The sequence below is a fragment of the Falco rusticolus genome, chromosome 3 (genome assembly GCF_015220075.1).
Source record: "Falco rusticolus isolate bFalRus1 chromosome 3, bFalRus1.pri, whole genome shotgun sequence".
Taxonomy (NCBI): Eukaryota; Metazoa; Chordata; class Aves; order Falconiformes; family Falconidae; genus Falco; species Falco rusticolus.
The window spans coordinates 47,176,372-47,194,217 of NC_051189.1; the positions used below are offsets into that span (position 1 = coordinate 47,176,372).

The 17,846-nt window shown below is 35.0% G+C and overlaps 1 protein-coding gene across 1 annotated transcript in view; it reads right to left on the reverse strand.

The window, feature by feature from the left end:
* The window catches only part of RP1 (RP1 axonemal microtubule associated), a 186,624-nt gene that overhangs the window by 39,260 nt on the left and 129,518 nt on the right, over positions 1 to 17,846 (reverse strand). Inside the window, 8 exon segments of the mRNA XM_037381809.1 lie at positions 3,362 to 3,614; positions 8,744 to 8,883; positions 10,249 to 10,381; positions 14,067 to 14,153; positions 14,607 to 14,811; positions 15,164 to 15,261; positions 15,263 to 15,402; positions 16,980 to 17,058. Coding sequence (XP_037237706.1) covers positions 3,362 to 3,614; positions 8,744 to 8,883; positions 10,249 to 10,381; positions 14,067 to 14,153; positions 14,607 to 14,811; positions 15,164 to 15,261; positions 15,263 to 15,402; positions 16,980 to 17,058 — 1,135 coding nt within the window.

Below are 17,846 nucleotides of genomic sequence, written 5' to 3' on the forward strand. Positions count from 1 at the left end.
GCTGGGGGGAGGAGGGAGAGAATTTGGGAGTGAAGTTAAGCCTGGAAAAAAGGGAAGGATGAGGGGAAGGTGTTTTAAGATTTGGTTTTATTTCTCATTCTGATTTGATTGGTAATAAATTAAACTAATTTCCCCAAGTTAAATCTGTTTTGCCCATGGCAGTAATTGCTGAGTGATCACTCCTTGTCATTATCTCCACCCAGGAGCCTTTCATTATATTTTCTCTCCCTTGTCCAGCTGAGGAGGGGATTGATAGAGCATCTTTGACGGGGACCTGGTGTCCAGCCATGGTCAATCCACCACAAAGATTGCTATGCTAAAAATTTGTTCTTTCTTTCTCAGAAGTCTTTGCCTTTTCTCAGAATGTCATTATCAGACTGCTGAAACCCATTTATTTTTATGACAGCTTTGTCCATTAGCTTAAATAACTCTTCCCTCCTTGATGCATAAGCCGCCATTAATTTGGTAGATCACAACTGTGTCTGTTTTGAGCATTTAATTTGCTAGTCTGAATATGTCGAGTTTTTTTAATACCCTGTCAGAACAAAGGCTTGCCATATTCCCCATCATCTGTCTTCTGTACATCTATTCCACCTTGAACCAGTCTTTCCAGACAGAGGTAACCACAATTGTACACAACATTCCTGGTGAAATATCAGTTTCTCTGTAGTGGCATTAATTTCTTTTGATCTTCACTGATAATGCCTACATATATTGTGGGGTCACAGTTACTATAGTCACAGCCATGTTACATTACTGTCTCAAAAATTATCCTTCAATCATATAGCAAATCCAGGTATTTCTCCTAGTCATATACTACTGATGAACTCATAGCGGAAATCATTACAAGACATGGGGATATGGATCCAGTACAGTTTTCAGATTCTTAACTACTAGTTTATTCCAAATTTCCCAAAAAAATCAATGGAAATTAGGAACCTGTACCAGAACTGAGAGATCAAATATTTAGTTGTGTTTACGCCTAATTGTATTCAAGATTTGTGCTACAGAATTCAGTTCCATTGCTTTCCTCCACTGCTCAAAGTTTATCACACAACCTCTTCATCTCCTGACAGTACTCAGCTTTGTAGCACCAACAGATTTCATCAGTATATTAATTTTCTCTTCTCCAGCTCTTTACAGTTCTTCCTTTTACTACTGCTTTCCAATTTCTTATTATTACCTAATAATTTGTCATAAAGCAAATAAAATTCAGTACTGCAAGTTAGACAGATTAGATGTCATTACATTTCTCTTACTGGAGAACATTTCTGAAGATTATCTACTTTGGTTTACAACCTATCTTTAGTAAAGCCTTGATGCATTCCATCTCATTTCGTACTTGTCACTATTATCTTAACTATCCTTTTCTTCAAAGTGCATTGCAAAGGTTTGCATGTGATCGATTACTAGGTCTATATTCACCTACATTATTCATTCTATTTTTTAGATGGAGGCGTTACCTTTCCTATTGTCAAGTCATACCTTTGGCCTTCATAAAATTGTTTAAAATCCTTGCTACTAGATCTACCACTCCATTTCCCAATTCCTTCAATATTCTGGACTAATGACTCTTGGTTGTCACTGTTTGACTACGTGAAACTCTATGTTCTATTTGCACTTCAGATTTGGTGATTTCAAATAACCTCATTCCCATTAGTAATTTTGGTTTTGCTTCCCTTGCCAACATTATGGCTCCTTAAAGACAGAGATAAAGCATTCTATTTGTTTAGAGATTTTACCTACATCACCTTCAGTCTGAACTCTATTGTTCCTGCATAGTTACACCTTTGCAGATTCTTTTTATAAGTAAATGGTTGAAGAACCTTTACTATTTGTTTTAATTCTTCTATAAAATCTGACTCAGCTTGACATTTAGTAGGTTCCATTGTATCCATATACTTTTTGACCTCTAAGGTACAGTGCTCTTTGCTGATCAGTCTTTTATTTCTCCATTCCTTATAGGCTCTCTGCTTTCTTGTCATATTCTTTCTAAAGTTATTATACAGTCAGCCCAGAACTTATTTTCAATAGGTACAGAGCTGAGTATTAATAATCACAGACTGGAAAATATTAGCAAGTCCGCACCCAGATTTTTGAGGACTATGTGTGTGGGGGAAACAGCGGAAGGAAATTTTTTTTTACATAACTATGTTCAGACGCTAATTAAGGTGCATAAACAAGGATGCAACATTTGTCTCACTTTTCTTATCAGTGAAGAAAGATGTGTCAGGCTGACCAGCCCTGGGCTTCTGCTCTGAATTATCCTCGGGAGATGCCTGCCTTGCTCTGTGGATTATGTAGGGCACCTACAGAATCTTTTAGAGACCTGGAATGCTTGTAGTGGTGCAATATAGCTATTTCTTATTTTGAAATTGTCACTACTGTATGTGCTCATCCTATAGTTATATTTCCATGGTATTCTGTCCTTCTGTTGTCTCAGCAACATTATTTTTCTGTTTCCTTAGATGATATATTTGCTAGTGGAGTAAGTACAGGTAGCTAAATATGAGGATATGCACTACTGTGTCTGCAACTATATACAATATAAAACTCTCTGAGCATAAAATTAAATAAATCATGAGCATAGAAATTAATAAAGATTGGTTTATAAAACTACTGATATAGAATGCAAATTCACACCTTCAGATTAGTTTAACTTTACTTGGTTTGGTCTACCAGTTCTGATTCAGATTTCATAAATGGACCCAAACCAACATTTTACACCTCTTCAAAAAAGACATGTGAGAGCACTAAAAAATCCAGTACCCTGGCAAAGTATAAAAGACTTACCATGTTTGCAGTGTCTAAGTTGTTTCTGAATTTTGGTCTTTTTTTCATTAAACAATTTGAATAGGATATGGGGTTCAGGTCAACTAGCTGTTTGCAAGAACTTATGCCATTGATGTAAGTAAAAAAGAAAACTGCAAATAAAAGCAAATGCTTTCTGCAAATATATGAACATACGGGAAAATCTCATTCTGCTAAAAGAGTTTTTGTATCTTTTCTTGTGATTTCATCACTGCTGTAGGAGCCTTCTGCTCTGCGTTGACTGCCATATGGAACAACCTACCTCTTTCTGCTTCAGCTTTTTTTCTAGCCTCAGCTAACAACATAATTCCTTCATTGCCTTCATCCTTTAACATCTCCCTTCTGCTCTAGTCTTTCTTCCCTGAACATTATAACTGTATTTACCAGGTCTGGAAAGTGTTTGGACAGACAGTATTTGTGAGAGATGCAACTCACATTTAAGCTATATTATTTCTGTATTTTGGTTTCAGTCTTAAGAATAACCCAAAAAATAGTATGAATTACAATTAAAACAAAAGTTGGAAGGAACTTTGATAATTTTGGACCTTACCATAAATCTTTCCTGTCAACATCCCATTCCTGACTTTTCCAAGAAGTTTCAACATTCGTTCCATCCGTGCATCACCAACTCCACTGTCTAACCATTGTTGGCAAAGAAATGCATATTGGCCATCAGTCTTGCCTGACTCATGGATGACAATTTGGTCCAGGTACCATCCAGCTCCATAACCTATATCATGGTGTTCAACAAGCACTTTGCTTAACTGTCCGAGGTCTACTGCTCTCATTTCAGAGATACAAACCTGAAAAGGTAAAGGCAAAATGAATAGCAAACTGATTAAACCATATATTTTTATCATCCATCTTTAAGATTATGTTTGGAGAGACAGATTTCTTTCAATGCCAAAGTATCTTTTCCTTTCTGATAGTAAAGAATGATATTATAGGCTGCCATTTGTATTTGGAGACCCTTTTCAGAAAATATATGGATCCTTGAATAAGTACATTTTTCCTTTTTCATGATCAGTGCATTCCAGGCTTTATTATGAAAAGCATCCCACTATTTTGGGTAGAAAGAAACCTCTGGTCATTAATTTACTTACAGAAGTCTCATGAAAATTGAAGTTCAACCAATTACTCGTAACTTAAACAAGAGAAGTGCTTGAAATAACATGATAGGCCTGGTAAATTGAACTTTGGTTTAGATAAGGCATTTTATTTTTAAACATTTCAAAGTCTTTTATATTCTAAGACATCCTATTTTTCAAATGGGAAATGTCATATTATTCAACTCTGAACAGAAATACTGACACTGTTGATGACTATGCAAACAAAGGAAGATACTGTCATTAGAAAATATAAGTAAGGCTGTGCACACATACAGGCAAGAATTGATGTGTTCTTCAGATGTAAATAGACATCTGTTTAAATATTGCTACGGCTACCAGTAAACAAATGCTAAATGGCAACTGCACTAGTGCATGTTGGGATGAATAAATTATGCAAATGAGAGAATGAATGTATTCCATGCAAGAGATAATATGAGTGGGTGGGTAGATACATGGGCATGTGTGTGGGTGACATTAAAAAAACCCCAGATGGATAGTAGAAACAGACACTATAATTTTTATTTGTTGCCAACCAATTTGCCATCAGGCAGGAAAAAGCATGAGGACCAGAAAGCAACAAAGGAAGAGATGACTTTTAGAAAGAATTGTGTCATCTGGTCCATTCTCCTGTCTGTGTCAGGCTATTCTCTACAATTTGCTTAGAAAAAGAAAACATCACAGTTATTATTCCTAGCACAGCCTTAAGACTTTCTTACTTTGTTATATCTGCGATATCCCCAAACAGTTACCATGGCAAGTTATACCCCTTCATGTAATGCATATGTAAACCAAAATAAGATCTAGCTGTGAGGAACATCTTGTAAATAACTTTTTGGAAGCACTCATTGCTTTTTAATTGTATTCTTTGTAGTTCTAAGCCAAATATAATTTTCTTGTCAGTCTACATGACCCTTGACTTTGAGGAAATAACCTGTATTGCTAATATTCATGTTCCTTCACAGCTAACTCTATCTGAAAAAGGGACCTATCATTAGTCCCATTCTTTGCGATAATAATTAACAGTCATTAGACAACAGTGGTCATAATCACCCATTGTTATCAATGAATTCTCATAATAATACACTAAATTGCCTACTCCCTCAGCATTAGCAAGCGTGTTCTTTCGGTTGATGTCATTACATTTCTTTTTTTCCCCCTCAGTAAAAAGACATTTAGAACTGCCTTAAACACACTACTGGAAGTGTAATTTAGGAAAGTCAAAAGGATTTTATATAAATTGTCTTGATTTATATAAAGTGTTAGCTAGGCAAAATTACAATCCCCATTTATTTAACCCATTAATCTGGTGTAAAAGTTAGACATACAATTACTTAAATAAATATGAACCAACTTTACTTTCTGCAGTAATTAAATCAACTCTACTCTCTGTTCTTACATTTTCTTGCAATTTTCTGTCTTCCTAGCTTTTCCTTATACTCCAGTCCTCTATCAGGTCCTAATCAGAGATGCTTTTTTTCGTATCTCGTTTCTTTGTTTTCTTTGCCTGTCTATTCTATATTTTCCAGGGGTAATGTTGACATAATCTAGTCTCTCAAGACAGCTTGCCCTTTACACCCCTTCCTTTCACCTTCTGTTCTTAGATACTCTCACTAAAACCTCATTCCAACTTTTCTATTAATCTACTTCTATGTAAAAAGAATGTAATACTGGTAGCAGTGTGTCAGACTGCAGATCCATCTAGTCCGGTATACCGTTGCCAACAGCTACCAATAACAGATTTCTAGGGAAGAGCTGAAAAACAGGGCAAATATATAGACATGCTTCTTGAATACAAAGTCTCTCGGGCTTTAGCAATTTGTGGTTCAGAGGTTTCCTGAGCCAGAGATTGTGTCTTTGCACTTAACAGTTCCCAGTGGAAAGTTGTCTTCCACGGCAATGTGCAATGGCTTTTTGCAGCAACATGCATTTTGCCGTCTATAACATCTTGTGCAGAAAGTAAAATGTATTAATTATGCACTGTGTAAAAAGCTACCTCCTTTTGTTTTGAATCTGCTACCTGCAGGTTTCATTTAATGGTCTTGAGCCCTTGTATTTCATGAGAAAACAGAATTACTTATTTTGTCTATGCCATTTTATATTTCTTATCTCCCTCTCCTTCCCTCTCAACATCCCTTTTCCAGGCCAAACAGTAGTTGTTTGCTTAGTTGTTCCTTGTATAGAAGATATTTCATAACACTTGTCTTCTTGCACTTTTAAAGACAAGTGAATCAGAACAAAACAAAGCATCTATTATTCATCTTAACCACAGAATTTACCTGGGAGTATTCTCAATTTTTTCTGCTTTGGGGTGGCTGGGTTTTTTTCCTTTTTCTAATAATTCCAAAACATTTGATCTGTTCTGTTATCCTTTTGTTTTGCTGGGCTGACATCATTACAGAGCTATCTTAATGCTGAGGCTACTTTCCTATTTCAGAACCCATCATTTTGCATGCACATTTAAGGGGGTTTCCCCCTCACAGCCACTGCTTTTCATTTAGCTACAACTAATTTCATCTGTCTTTCTATTACCCAGTCACTCTGTATGAGGCCCTTCTGCAATCTCTGCCACTAACTTTCATTTTTATTACCTTAAAAACTTAGTATCATCAGAACATTTTGCCATCTCCCTGCTCAACCATTTCCCAAGAACCTATTGTACAATGAAGAGCATGAGTATACAAATTATCTAAGCAGAAGAAAACTTTCATTGTCCACAGTACAAAAATAGCTCACCTAAAACAAAGGATCTGCTTGGGAAGACACTCAGCACTCTATTGCTCAATATAGTGGCTCTGATTTCTTTAACACTAACAGCTGTGTCACTGACTCTGTATTAACATCCAGCTTGAAAGTGCCATGTAAATTATTTTTTAGAGCTCTTTTTCAGGTTATGTCACAGACTATGTACCTTTATGTCTTTTATTAACTATTCTAATTGCCTACAAACATTTGCCCTCAAAAACGCCAAGAATTAACCTGTATTTTGAATATCATCCAGCCAATCAACATCAAACCTCTTCCTATGTTTTCATAACACAGTTTGGACTAAGGCAGCAGGATTCTGCAAACAATGACATCTTAAAAAAAAAAAAGGGGGGGGGGGGTGCAAGAGACTGTAAGAAAAGGAAAGAAAGAAAACCATGCCTAAATACTTTGGGTGAGAAGGCTATGGCCAAATTATTAAATATCTCCCAATGCATAATAATTTCACTAGATACCAGGACATTAAATGCTATTATAAATCTAGCACTAAGTTATTGCTATGAAAAGGAGAGATTAAGTATATTTTTAAAAGATGTATTTAATTTTCCTCAGTAGTAAATGAAAAGGGAAATAAATGTCATTTAAATATATATGATTGCCTCTTTTCATTCTTGTCTAAACTATTGGTTACCTTCATTTTACAGTGGAAAATGAGGGACACAAGGAAGGTAAAATTACATTCAGATCATAGGTAAATCAGTGACTTAGCTTAGAAATAAATATAGACATCCCGCCTGTGAGTGCTTTATGCACTATATCACGCAGTCCATTTGGAGCAATAGTTGTCTGAAGATAGTACTTATAGGTAAGCTAACAGAACTCTGACAAATAAGAAAAAAGAGAAGCAGAGGTGGTGATGGCAAATTTTTAAAGAGGTTTTGAATGTATTAATGAAGAGCCAGAAAAAGATACAGGAAAGTGTAAGTGAGATGGTTAAAGAGATATTCTTCTACACAAGGAACAAGGAACAATCCAGGGACAAAACAAGTGTGCAGAAGATAGAGGTCTGTAAAAGCAAGAATGGCAAAGAGAAGGTGACAAGGAAAAAACATTCACTTCGTCTTCTAGTAACAGAAGGGAAAACTGATTAAACTAGTATATGGCCATTTTACACAGGTTGCAAGTCAAATTTAGTCCATACTATCACAGGAGATTGTGGATGCTCACCACATGTTTAAAAAGAGTTTACACAAATTCATGGAAGAAAAATTATCAGTGACTATGAAAAACAAGGATGATGTAGCTGGTTTCTATGTTTCTAAGCTCAAGAAAATATTTTGGCATTATAAAGGAAATAAGGGAAAGATTGTTTAACGGTAAATCTGAGAAAGCAGTAGAACAGGCCGCCTAGGAAAGTTATGGCATCTCAGCCATGAGAAATCTTAAGAAATGGTATGAAGTAAGTATAAAGGAACCTGCTTAATTGGATCAATGGGTCAATTGAAAGGTCTCATTAAATCCTATCTAGCAGTCATAGCTGGGCTGAGTCCAGGGTATGTGTGAACATGTTGTGCAGGTATAAACATTAATATGATAATCAGCAAAGGCTGACCAGGAAATCTCTCCTAGGAATTATCTTGAGCAGCCACAGTATGTTTACAAGCAGATTTACCAGTTTGTAATTTTATATATATTAATTAACATATAGTAGCTAACACATTTAAAAATCTCTCTTTTAGCTATATCTGGACAGATCTTAAAAAAATCAGGTTTATAGGAGCAATCACAGGAAATAGCCCTGATATTTCTATACCAGCTTCACAAGTAACTGAAAATTAAGCCACAGAATGTTATATATTGTTGGGTTCAATTGCAGTTTCTAAGAACAGTTACTGATGGTTTGTGGGTTTAAAATTTATTGGTACTTGAACTATTCTTAAACCATAAACCCAGCTCAGGTAAAATGTCTATTCTTAGCAAGCAATACATCTTTTCCACAGGTTACCACAGTGTAACATCAATGCTTGAATTTTATAACTATAAAGAAACACAGTAGTGGAAGAAAGTAATAAAATAAAACACATTAAGCAAACATGTAAGAAAAATAACTCACTACTAACCTGTCCTCTTTCAAAATTTGATTGTCTTAGTCTCCTTTTGCAGGAATCTCCCTTCTCTCCAAACACTGTGATAAATATATCTGCATCAGTCCCTGATGCGGGCAATGTTCCCGTATGAACACTGATCAAGTAAAGAACTTCTGTCATGAAAAATCAGTGACACAAGACATTACCAAATCAAACTGTTTAGCAATGTAAACATCAAACGTTATAAACTGATTTATTTTAGGTAAAAGATTAATTTCAACACCAAGGAATGAAGTTATATTAATTTACATTAACGGTCTGAGTTTCATGCAGATTGCTAGCTACCTCACAACAGCACATTACAGCATTAGAGATGCAATGTTCTTTATGAATCAATGCAACAATCCATGCTTACATTACAGAAAAAGAAAATGTTGAAGATCCAGAGTCTTGTCCAGAGGTCACTGAAACCAGCTGAGAGGATCACACTGATTTTATCAGGCTTTGTAAAAAGTCTTGAATTCTTGTAGGAATTAAAGGTCTTAAATTGAGTTAGGATTTATCATCTCTAAAAATATTTTGCCAAAGAAAGAACACGGATATAACAGATGAAATCCACTTTTCTTCTGAATCAGCTGAATTCTGTTTTAGTCTGATATTTTGATAATTATGGCCAGTATCAATTAATAGGTTCAGGATAAATGGCTCAGCTGTTTATACAGGTTTACATTGTTATTATTCTTCTTCACCACAAAGGATGGCTTGCCATGACTTTTGGCTGATGAGTTATATACTACATACTCCTTGAGGCAGCATGACAGAGGATTTCTTTTATGGATTCTTCAAGCTCTGTGAAGAATTATATGTTATAACAGACTGTGAAGATATTTTTCCATTTGCAGTCTAGCCTTCGGTTATATATTAAATGCAAAAAGTTTTAAATATTTTAACTAAGACTTCTGTTCATAAATTATAATGAATGAGAATTCTTTTCTAAATATTTTACAAAATGTAATCAGAACAAAGAAAGATGTTATCATATTTTAAATATAATGATGAAAAGAAACAGAACTTCTGAGGCAGAAATGGGGCTTGAAGAAAACTTAAAAAAATATTGTTTTTTCTTTCTGTGATTCACACCATTATGACTTTGCACGTGCCTGTTTTAAAACTGTGATTTAGTCCCTCACCAAGTGTAAATGAGTCGGGTTTTGAAAATCTTAACTGAAAAATACTAATTGGGCTTTGCATATTTTTCAGACTTCCAAACAGGTACTTAGCCTAGTGAAAAAAGTCATATCAGTGTGGTTTTTTTAAAACAGAAAAAAATGCTTTAACAATACACATTATTAAACACCATGCTGTTTAAACGGGTATATTGAATGAATCTTTTAAAATAATTTTGAGTGTTTTTTTTAATATATATAAAATGCATTGCAATCTTGCCTATTGTGTTCATCCCATTAGGTAGTTAATAAATTTCTGTGCGTGTGTGTGTGCACTTCCTCATGTGTTTATTTTTCAGTTCAGCAGCTTACCCCTGAGTGGTGGCTTGTCTGGCCTGACCGCTGCTAGCTCTGTCACAGTCTCAGATCCATCTTCTCCAAAGAGACACTGGGCTTCAGTGTGAAAGCCCAACTCTTGTTTAGTGTCCAGGTCTTTTAGCCGAAGCTGCAAGCAGAATCAGAAGAAGAAATTCATATATCTGAATCATTTTTTTTCTTATTTCCATCCCAACAGAAACTGACATTTCTTCCTATTGTTAATCCCTGCAAACACTTTATAACTTGACCCTGCAGAAGAGCTACTGTAGTTGCTGAAAGCCACTGATTCTGCAGCCTGATGTTTATAGGTGTAGTCATTGCATATTGACGCAGGCATAGGACTCATTTGTAAAGAACCAGTGAAGGATACAGATTAAATAGGCCTGTATATAGATGTAATTTCAGAATATCAAATGAATGAACACAGTTACTTCAATCTTAATAGCATATTCCCATTTTGCAGAAACATCTGCTTTGCTGCTTTTTATTTGTTTGTATGTGACTTGCTGTATCTCAGTTAGGATTTTCAAAGTTGGCAGAAATTAGGTGTCTAGTGGCCTTTGGGGCTCATTGTGGAGATACGTTATTTGAAGAATGAATTCCAATAGAAGGCTGGAGTTTAGGCCCAGCTTCACTCCACCTGACTTTAAAAACACGGTGGAGACTGAACAAATTAGGTTCCAAATCTGTGAACTTAGAACCTCCAAACTCAGGAAGCACAGCCTTGAAAGCTCACCTATCCTAGATACGGAGACAATGTGGAGCTCAGCTTCGCAGGAGGGCAACTCAGATAGTGAACTTTATTTTGGGTCAGGTTATAAAATACAGAACGACAAACTATCAAGCATATGCATGAACATTTATGGTAACAATTGCATGAAGGATTGAATTTGATAAATAGCTAATGACTGCAAATTGGCAGATATGGTTTCTTCAGCCTTTGAAATCTCTTTGTATAAAAATATTATATCCAAGACATTAAAAAGAAAACAAAATTCAACAAAAACTTAATTTCATTGAGACATTAAGTAATTGAAATTTTAGGCAGGGATTCCCAGAATTTCTGTGGTGACTGTTTTACTATTACTGACACCGGTGACAGTAACAAAAGCTTGAGTGTCATTGTACAGGATACAAACATTACTATTTGGAAATCCTGAGTACAGATTTCCTTACATAGACTTCATGTGCAAGCTTGGAAATGCATAAATGTTTATATAAACAAATTATATAATTGAAATAATTAGGAATTTGACAGTTCCACTCTTAATAATTTTGTCAGACTATCTTGCCCTTGAGTTCCTAGAAATGTAAGTAGTGAATATTTCCATTACTGCTTATGCTTTGTGCCCAGTGCTTCACAAGATCAGGCACAAGACATCCAGATGAAAGTAAACAATTCTCTATGGCCATTTCCAGAATTAAACTATTACTTACATGAGTAAACAGTGGTTTTCTTTAGATACTGTTAAATTCCACTAAAATTGCAGCCAGTTGTTTTCCCATTTTTTACACTTGTAATAACTGAATTTTCTCAAACTAAATGTCTAATTTCTTCTCACACAAAAATATCCTCCCTAACTTCTATCAATATAAACGTTCCTAACTAAATATCAATTAGTATCACAAACACCTATCAGTATTAAAATTGGACTAAGGGTTACTTGCATATGCAGGCAGACATCCTACAGAAACTGGACTCATAAAAAGGAGATGTGTAAATTTATGCAGACTTTGGCCTTAAAATAAAATGTACCTGACAGATATTTGTTAATTGTAAGATCACATCCAAGTGTGAACTATATGTGAACATCCAAACCATACAGTGTTTCTATATGCTACACTAAAGTAAAAATTATTTTGTATTTTATTTTGGAAAGGGCCAGAAACTCTACTTTTGAGCAAGAAAAAGCTACTTATTCTACAGTATGCAAATCTTCAAAAGTTAAAGAAAAGACATAAATTTTCATTAAGATTATATCATTTTCTACATAAGTGTGCAGGAAACTGTAGGAGATCAACAGTAAAAACTCTGGTACTTTGAAGCTGTTATAAACACCAAAATAGAGAAAATAATAGCATAAAGAACATAGGGATATTATCTCCTTTTTAGCCTTTGCAGTTTCATTTGTAATCTCTGGGTTATGTGAAATTTCTGAAACTTTGGCTATTACTTTTGTCACTTAAGGAGAAAGCAAGGAAGAGGATTCTTTTCAGTTGTGGCTGGGTTTGACCACTGATTCGTAGTAAGCTTACATATCCTGCCTCCTATTATCTATTTCTATACAGCATTTCTATTTTTTACCTCACTGTAAGAGCCCTCTTAAAGTGAAAACAACTTGTTACATTTTAGATTATGCTAAATAAATAATTTATAAATGGACTAGTACATGAGTAATAGATATTATAAGCTTATTACTAGCACAAGCAGTATATGTTATTGTGGCTTATGTTTGGGTTGTAAATGCACCAATAGAAGAGACTACATAGGTTTATAGCAACAACCTATTGACTCCTTGTCAATTTATAGCTACTAACAAACCAATTCTTAAATAACTTTTAAAGTATTTAAAGCATGAATAAAAAACACTTAGCCATTTGCAAAGCATTCTCTTTGAAAAGAAAGCAGAAAACAAGCAATTACATTTCTGAGTTTTCTGCCATGTTTTGAGCCACCAGTTCTGGAGGCTGATATCATATTACATAATCACACAATGGATATGGTGAGGGTAGTGTCAACATATCATTGGACTGCTTTATCAAATGGCCTGGAGATGCATATTTTAAATGAGAAATTAGTTTTGCTTACCTATTCTTTCCACTCTTGTAGCCTAAACTGAGACTGCAAAATCAGCTGACAAAGAACATATTTGGGGAGAAAATATGATCGATAAACTCCTCCTCTATCCTTAGGAATTCATAAACTCAGACTTCATGTTCGTTTGAGTACCATCAACCTATTAAAATTTTATCTTTGAATGCAGCTGTTGAGCATTCCCCATCAGAACAGTTTCTGGACTGTTTGTTCATTTAAGGAATCACTCTTTGATCTTTTAAATCAGTAGTAGGGTTAAGGTACTGTGTGGCCCAGTCCAGACAAATATTCTACTAAGTTTGGAATGATTCAATGCTATGTCCACAATGCTTTTTGTGCCCTTGCCTACAGGCACAGCTCATTGACACAATTTTTCTTTGCATTAACCTTCAAGATGAAGTATTTCCCCACAGCCCAAGTATTGTTCAGCCCCAACACCTGCCTATTCAATCTTCCTAACCACCCTGGGGAAAGGTATACATTTAAAATGTGGTTGAATTATACAATTGACAGCATTAAGTCATTTCACCATCTCTTTTTATGAAAGGTCTGAAGTACATATTAAACTACAATCAGATGTTTAAGGCCCACTGATGACCATGTTGTAACGAATAAATACTAAAATATCAGCTTAATTCATTTCCACAAGTAGGTTGCTTTCTGTCAGGAGACTCAGTATTTCCATGCAGGGACTAATGTTTCTGAACATCAGCAGAAAACACTGCCTTCCATGTCATGATGAGCTATGAAGAATGGATCTGCACATCAGTGAATAGGTATAGCATATTCAGCAGGCCCAAACAAGGTAGATCTGCACACACAGAGATCTAGAAGCTGTAGGTAATCATCTGTAGATGCCAGGTAACCGAGCCAAAAGATATCTGGCCTTGCTAGTGTGGTGCAAAGCAAAGCAAAGCTAAAAATCTGTCTTTTAACAGAAGATATTTATGGTATTATGAAAAATATTACAAGTTTATATGTATCGTATTTGGAATACCTTGTGAAGTTTAATTCCTCTTCCCAAGCATGGACCGGATAACACAAAGGAAACCTTTGTTATGTCTCCAATATCACCAACAGTCAACTGTTAGAAAAATATATTTAAAAAAAAATTAACTCTACATTGTATGTAACCATTACTTCATGTGCAAACTAGAGAACTGACATTTGCCCAGGCCCAAGCTCATTGTAGAGAGACAGCTTCTAAGTAGTGAAAGCAGATTAGCTGAGGTTTGAGAAGTAGAATGTAAAGGAAGGGTGGAATAGCTTCATTATTTATTGCCTTACTGTTAAGGCCTAATAGTCTTAATTCAAAGTTAATGAGGCTTTTCATGTCAAAGTTGGCATTTGCTCAAGAGAGCTTTCCTAAGTGATATGTATTAGCCCACGTGAGAAGTGCTGTTTATTTAAGACATGGAGGTATAAACATTGACTGCGACAAAAAAATCATTCCATACAACTTCACATATGTTGGCTACAATTTTTACTTTACTGAAACTGTTTGGTAAGATTTGTATGAAATAGAAAAGAAACAGACCAAAAATGGATTATCACTCAGATTCTGAACTTTCTGTGCAGGGGATTTCCCTTTTCTTCCAAATACAACAACTTGAATATCAGGAACATCTTCTGGTACTTGTGTACAGTGTACCCATGTTTGCCATCGTCCTCTACTTTTAGTATCAAAATTTTTTATGAGAGATGTCACAGATGTTTCTGCAATTAAAAACATATATTCAGAGCTCATGTCTAAGTTATAAGGCAGTATAAGCCAAAAGATGCAAGGTTACATTGCCTGGTAGTGTTAGATCTAGCACAGGCAAGTCAGGCAACAAAGCTGCAAAACCCTCATTACTCATTTTATCCCTGTGGAAGTATAGAAAACCAGGCCAGCTGCTTCATGACTTCATGTCACACTTTTGCAGGGGCCACACCTGTCTTCTCTGTATTATTCCAAGGACAGGTTATGTGCTGCCAGAGGAGACTTTTAATACTGCTACTTCCATCTCCACCCCAGGCATAATTTCTTCCTCCTTAATTACAGAAGGCATGATTCGCCTTGGTCCAGGCCCCTGCCCCTCACCATTGGGTTACCAATACTCAGTTCTGCCTACATTGTGAAATAGCCTTATACTGATCCTGTTGTGCTTTGCCATGCAGTAGTGATTCACGCAAATGAAGGACATTTGTGCTGGTATTACCTTTGAGTGGAATTGCCACTTCTACAAAATCTTTCTTGGAGTGTTTATTTATCCAGTCATTGTGAACAAAAACATGTGCAGAAAAAGGGTAGAGGACTTCTTTTATAACAATTTTTTCCAAGAACCACTCATCTGATTGAAAATAAACAGGACGTTATCAATTTATACCTTTTAAGCAACAAAAAGTTCTGTGTATGCAGTCATAAGTTTCTGTCTTTAGAAAATCAAGAAAATGTTTTCTTTTGCTGCACTTCTTCAGGAAATAAGACTTCTGAATATATATTGGCTGTGTCTAAATGTGTTTATGTCTTTTCCCCTGCACTCTAAAATATTTGACAAAATGAAGAAGTCTTAAAGGTTTTGTGAAATTAAACATACAAATAGATTTGAGTTAATGATCTATTAGTGTCCGAAAAGATGGAAAGGCTTTTGTACAAGATCTCTAGACAGAAGAAATCCGCTATAGGAAATGATATTATCAATGACCTAAAGGAAAAAGGATCAGGATTTCTACCACATTAGCCATCAGAAAATCCACTCAACACACAACTTTCTTTCTGGTGAGGTTTTGTGCTATCTAATAAGGCATAAACTTCAGCTGAAGATTTTCTCATGATTGAGACCATTGTGTTGATTCTCTGGAAATCAAGCATTTGAAGACTCAGATCTCTGAGTCATGGTAAACCTGATTATACTCCAAGTCTTGGTGAAGTCAATGAAAATTTGATCATTAATTTTAGTGTTATCATCTAGGAAATACATGGGAAATTGTCTCCAAATCAGTTTTTCCGAGTCTGAGTTTAACCTACAGTCATGTTATAGTCTTGGGTTTTTGATAAAGATAAAAGAACAAGAGACTCAGCTTATCATGCTCTGGAACAATCTTATCTCCATTATCAACATTATCTGCAGAAGTAGGATATCTATAGAATCTCTGTTCTGTTGCCTCTAAAAAAATTGGGCCAAAATTGTAGACAAAATATTGAAGAAAATATCAATTCATAATTCTCCTTGCTGCTTTTTTTTTTTTTAAGAAATAAGCAATTTTCTTTAACTTCAACAACTGCTGGGGAGTCTGAAGGAGGGCACTAAAAAATGTGCAGGAAGTGCAGCCTTTCTGTCTGCCACAACCTCACATATGCAGAATCTCTGTATTTCTCATGCGTTAGAAGAAAAAAAGATATGAGGCCGGAAGAGCCTTTCTTCCACGTTCCACTTCCCAATCTGACAAACTGATTTGCTGTTCTTATCTTTACCTAGAAGCATTCAGTCCTGAAAGACATTTCTCTTTTAAAATTAAAAAGTCAATCATCTAAAAATGGAAAGGAAGATAAAAATGTCAAAAACCTCAAAAGCATTGATGTCATATTAGTTCCTGAAAAAACGAAAGCTTTATTGACTATACTTAGAAATCCATAGTAACTTCTATGGAGAAAATTTTCACATATAATTTTACCATTTTTACACTGTCACATTTCCTGGGAATTCTTTACACATTTTAGTAAAACTAAGCTGGATACTTGACACAGGTAGTCTAACAGAAGTAATAAACACCAGAAAGTGGAAAGCAATTTCAAATTTCCTAGTACTTCTAAAAAAACTCTTGTGATTTTTAATCTTAAATTTAAGGTATTCCTGAAATTTCAGGATCTCCTAAATCTGTTAATCTACATGATTATTACCATACATTAACTGAAAAAATTGCTGACCTTTTTTTAGACTCTTAAATCCAACAAGAACTTGGTTCAACTTGCCAAGGTATACTGCTTTGATTTTGAAAACATCCACCTGCAAAATGAAAATAATCAAAATTATATTTTAATTAAACTTAATATGCATCTGCTTTTGAATATTTATCAGTTTAGCCTTGTGTGTCTGGTCATTGTTTTGTATCTCAATGGAAACAAATTTCTATTCTTTATGCCATTCCATTGTTTTTGAGTTCACAATTAAACATTACATGCTATAATTGATATTTTCTGATCCAGTTAATATTATGAATTATGAATTTCAAAATGCTGCTGTATTTAATAGGAAGGAATTTTGGCAACATCATATACACACACTAGCAATGAAGTGTTCGTTTCTAGTACCTTCATGGACTGAAATAACTAAATCAGATTCAATTACTACTCATGTTGAAAGTTACTTTGATCCAGAACATAACTCCCAATGAAACTGATGAACAACAGGTATCTAATAATTCTGAACATCTGGATCAATTTCATTTTCATTAAAATTCACAGCTAATTTAGTGGGAATTCAGCAAGTAAATGGGCATGAAGTGAATAGTATCTGGGAAGTTTTCAATCACTGTGCTATTGGGATAAGGAGTTTTAATTTAAGCCATCTCTATAATAAGTCAAATTTTCCCCATAAAACAGACTTGGATGATGAATAGACTTCATGGAATCTTCCCTTTTTTTCCCTACTGTAAATCTTCATAGTATATTCACCTTCTTGCATATATACGTTTGTCTTTTTGCAGTCATCTTTCCTCATAATCAGTGGGAAAGCTCACATAAGTATGGACACTGACAGTGGGGAGACACATTGTTTGAAGTATATATTTGTTG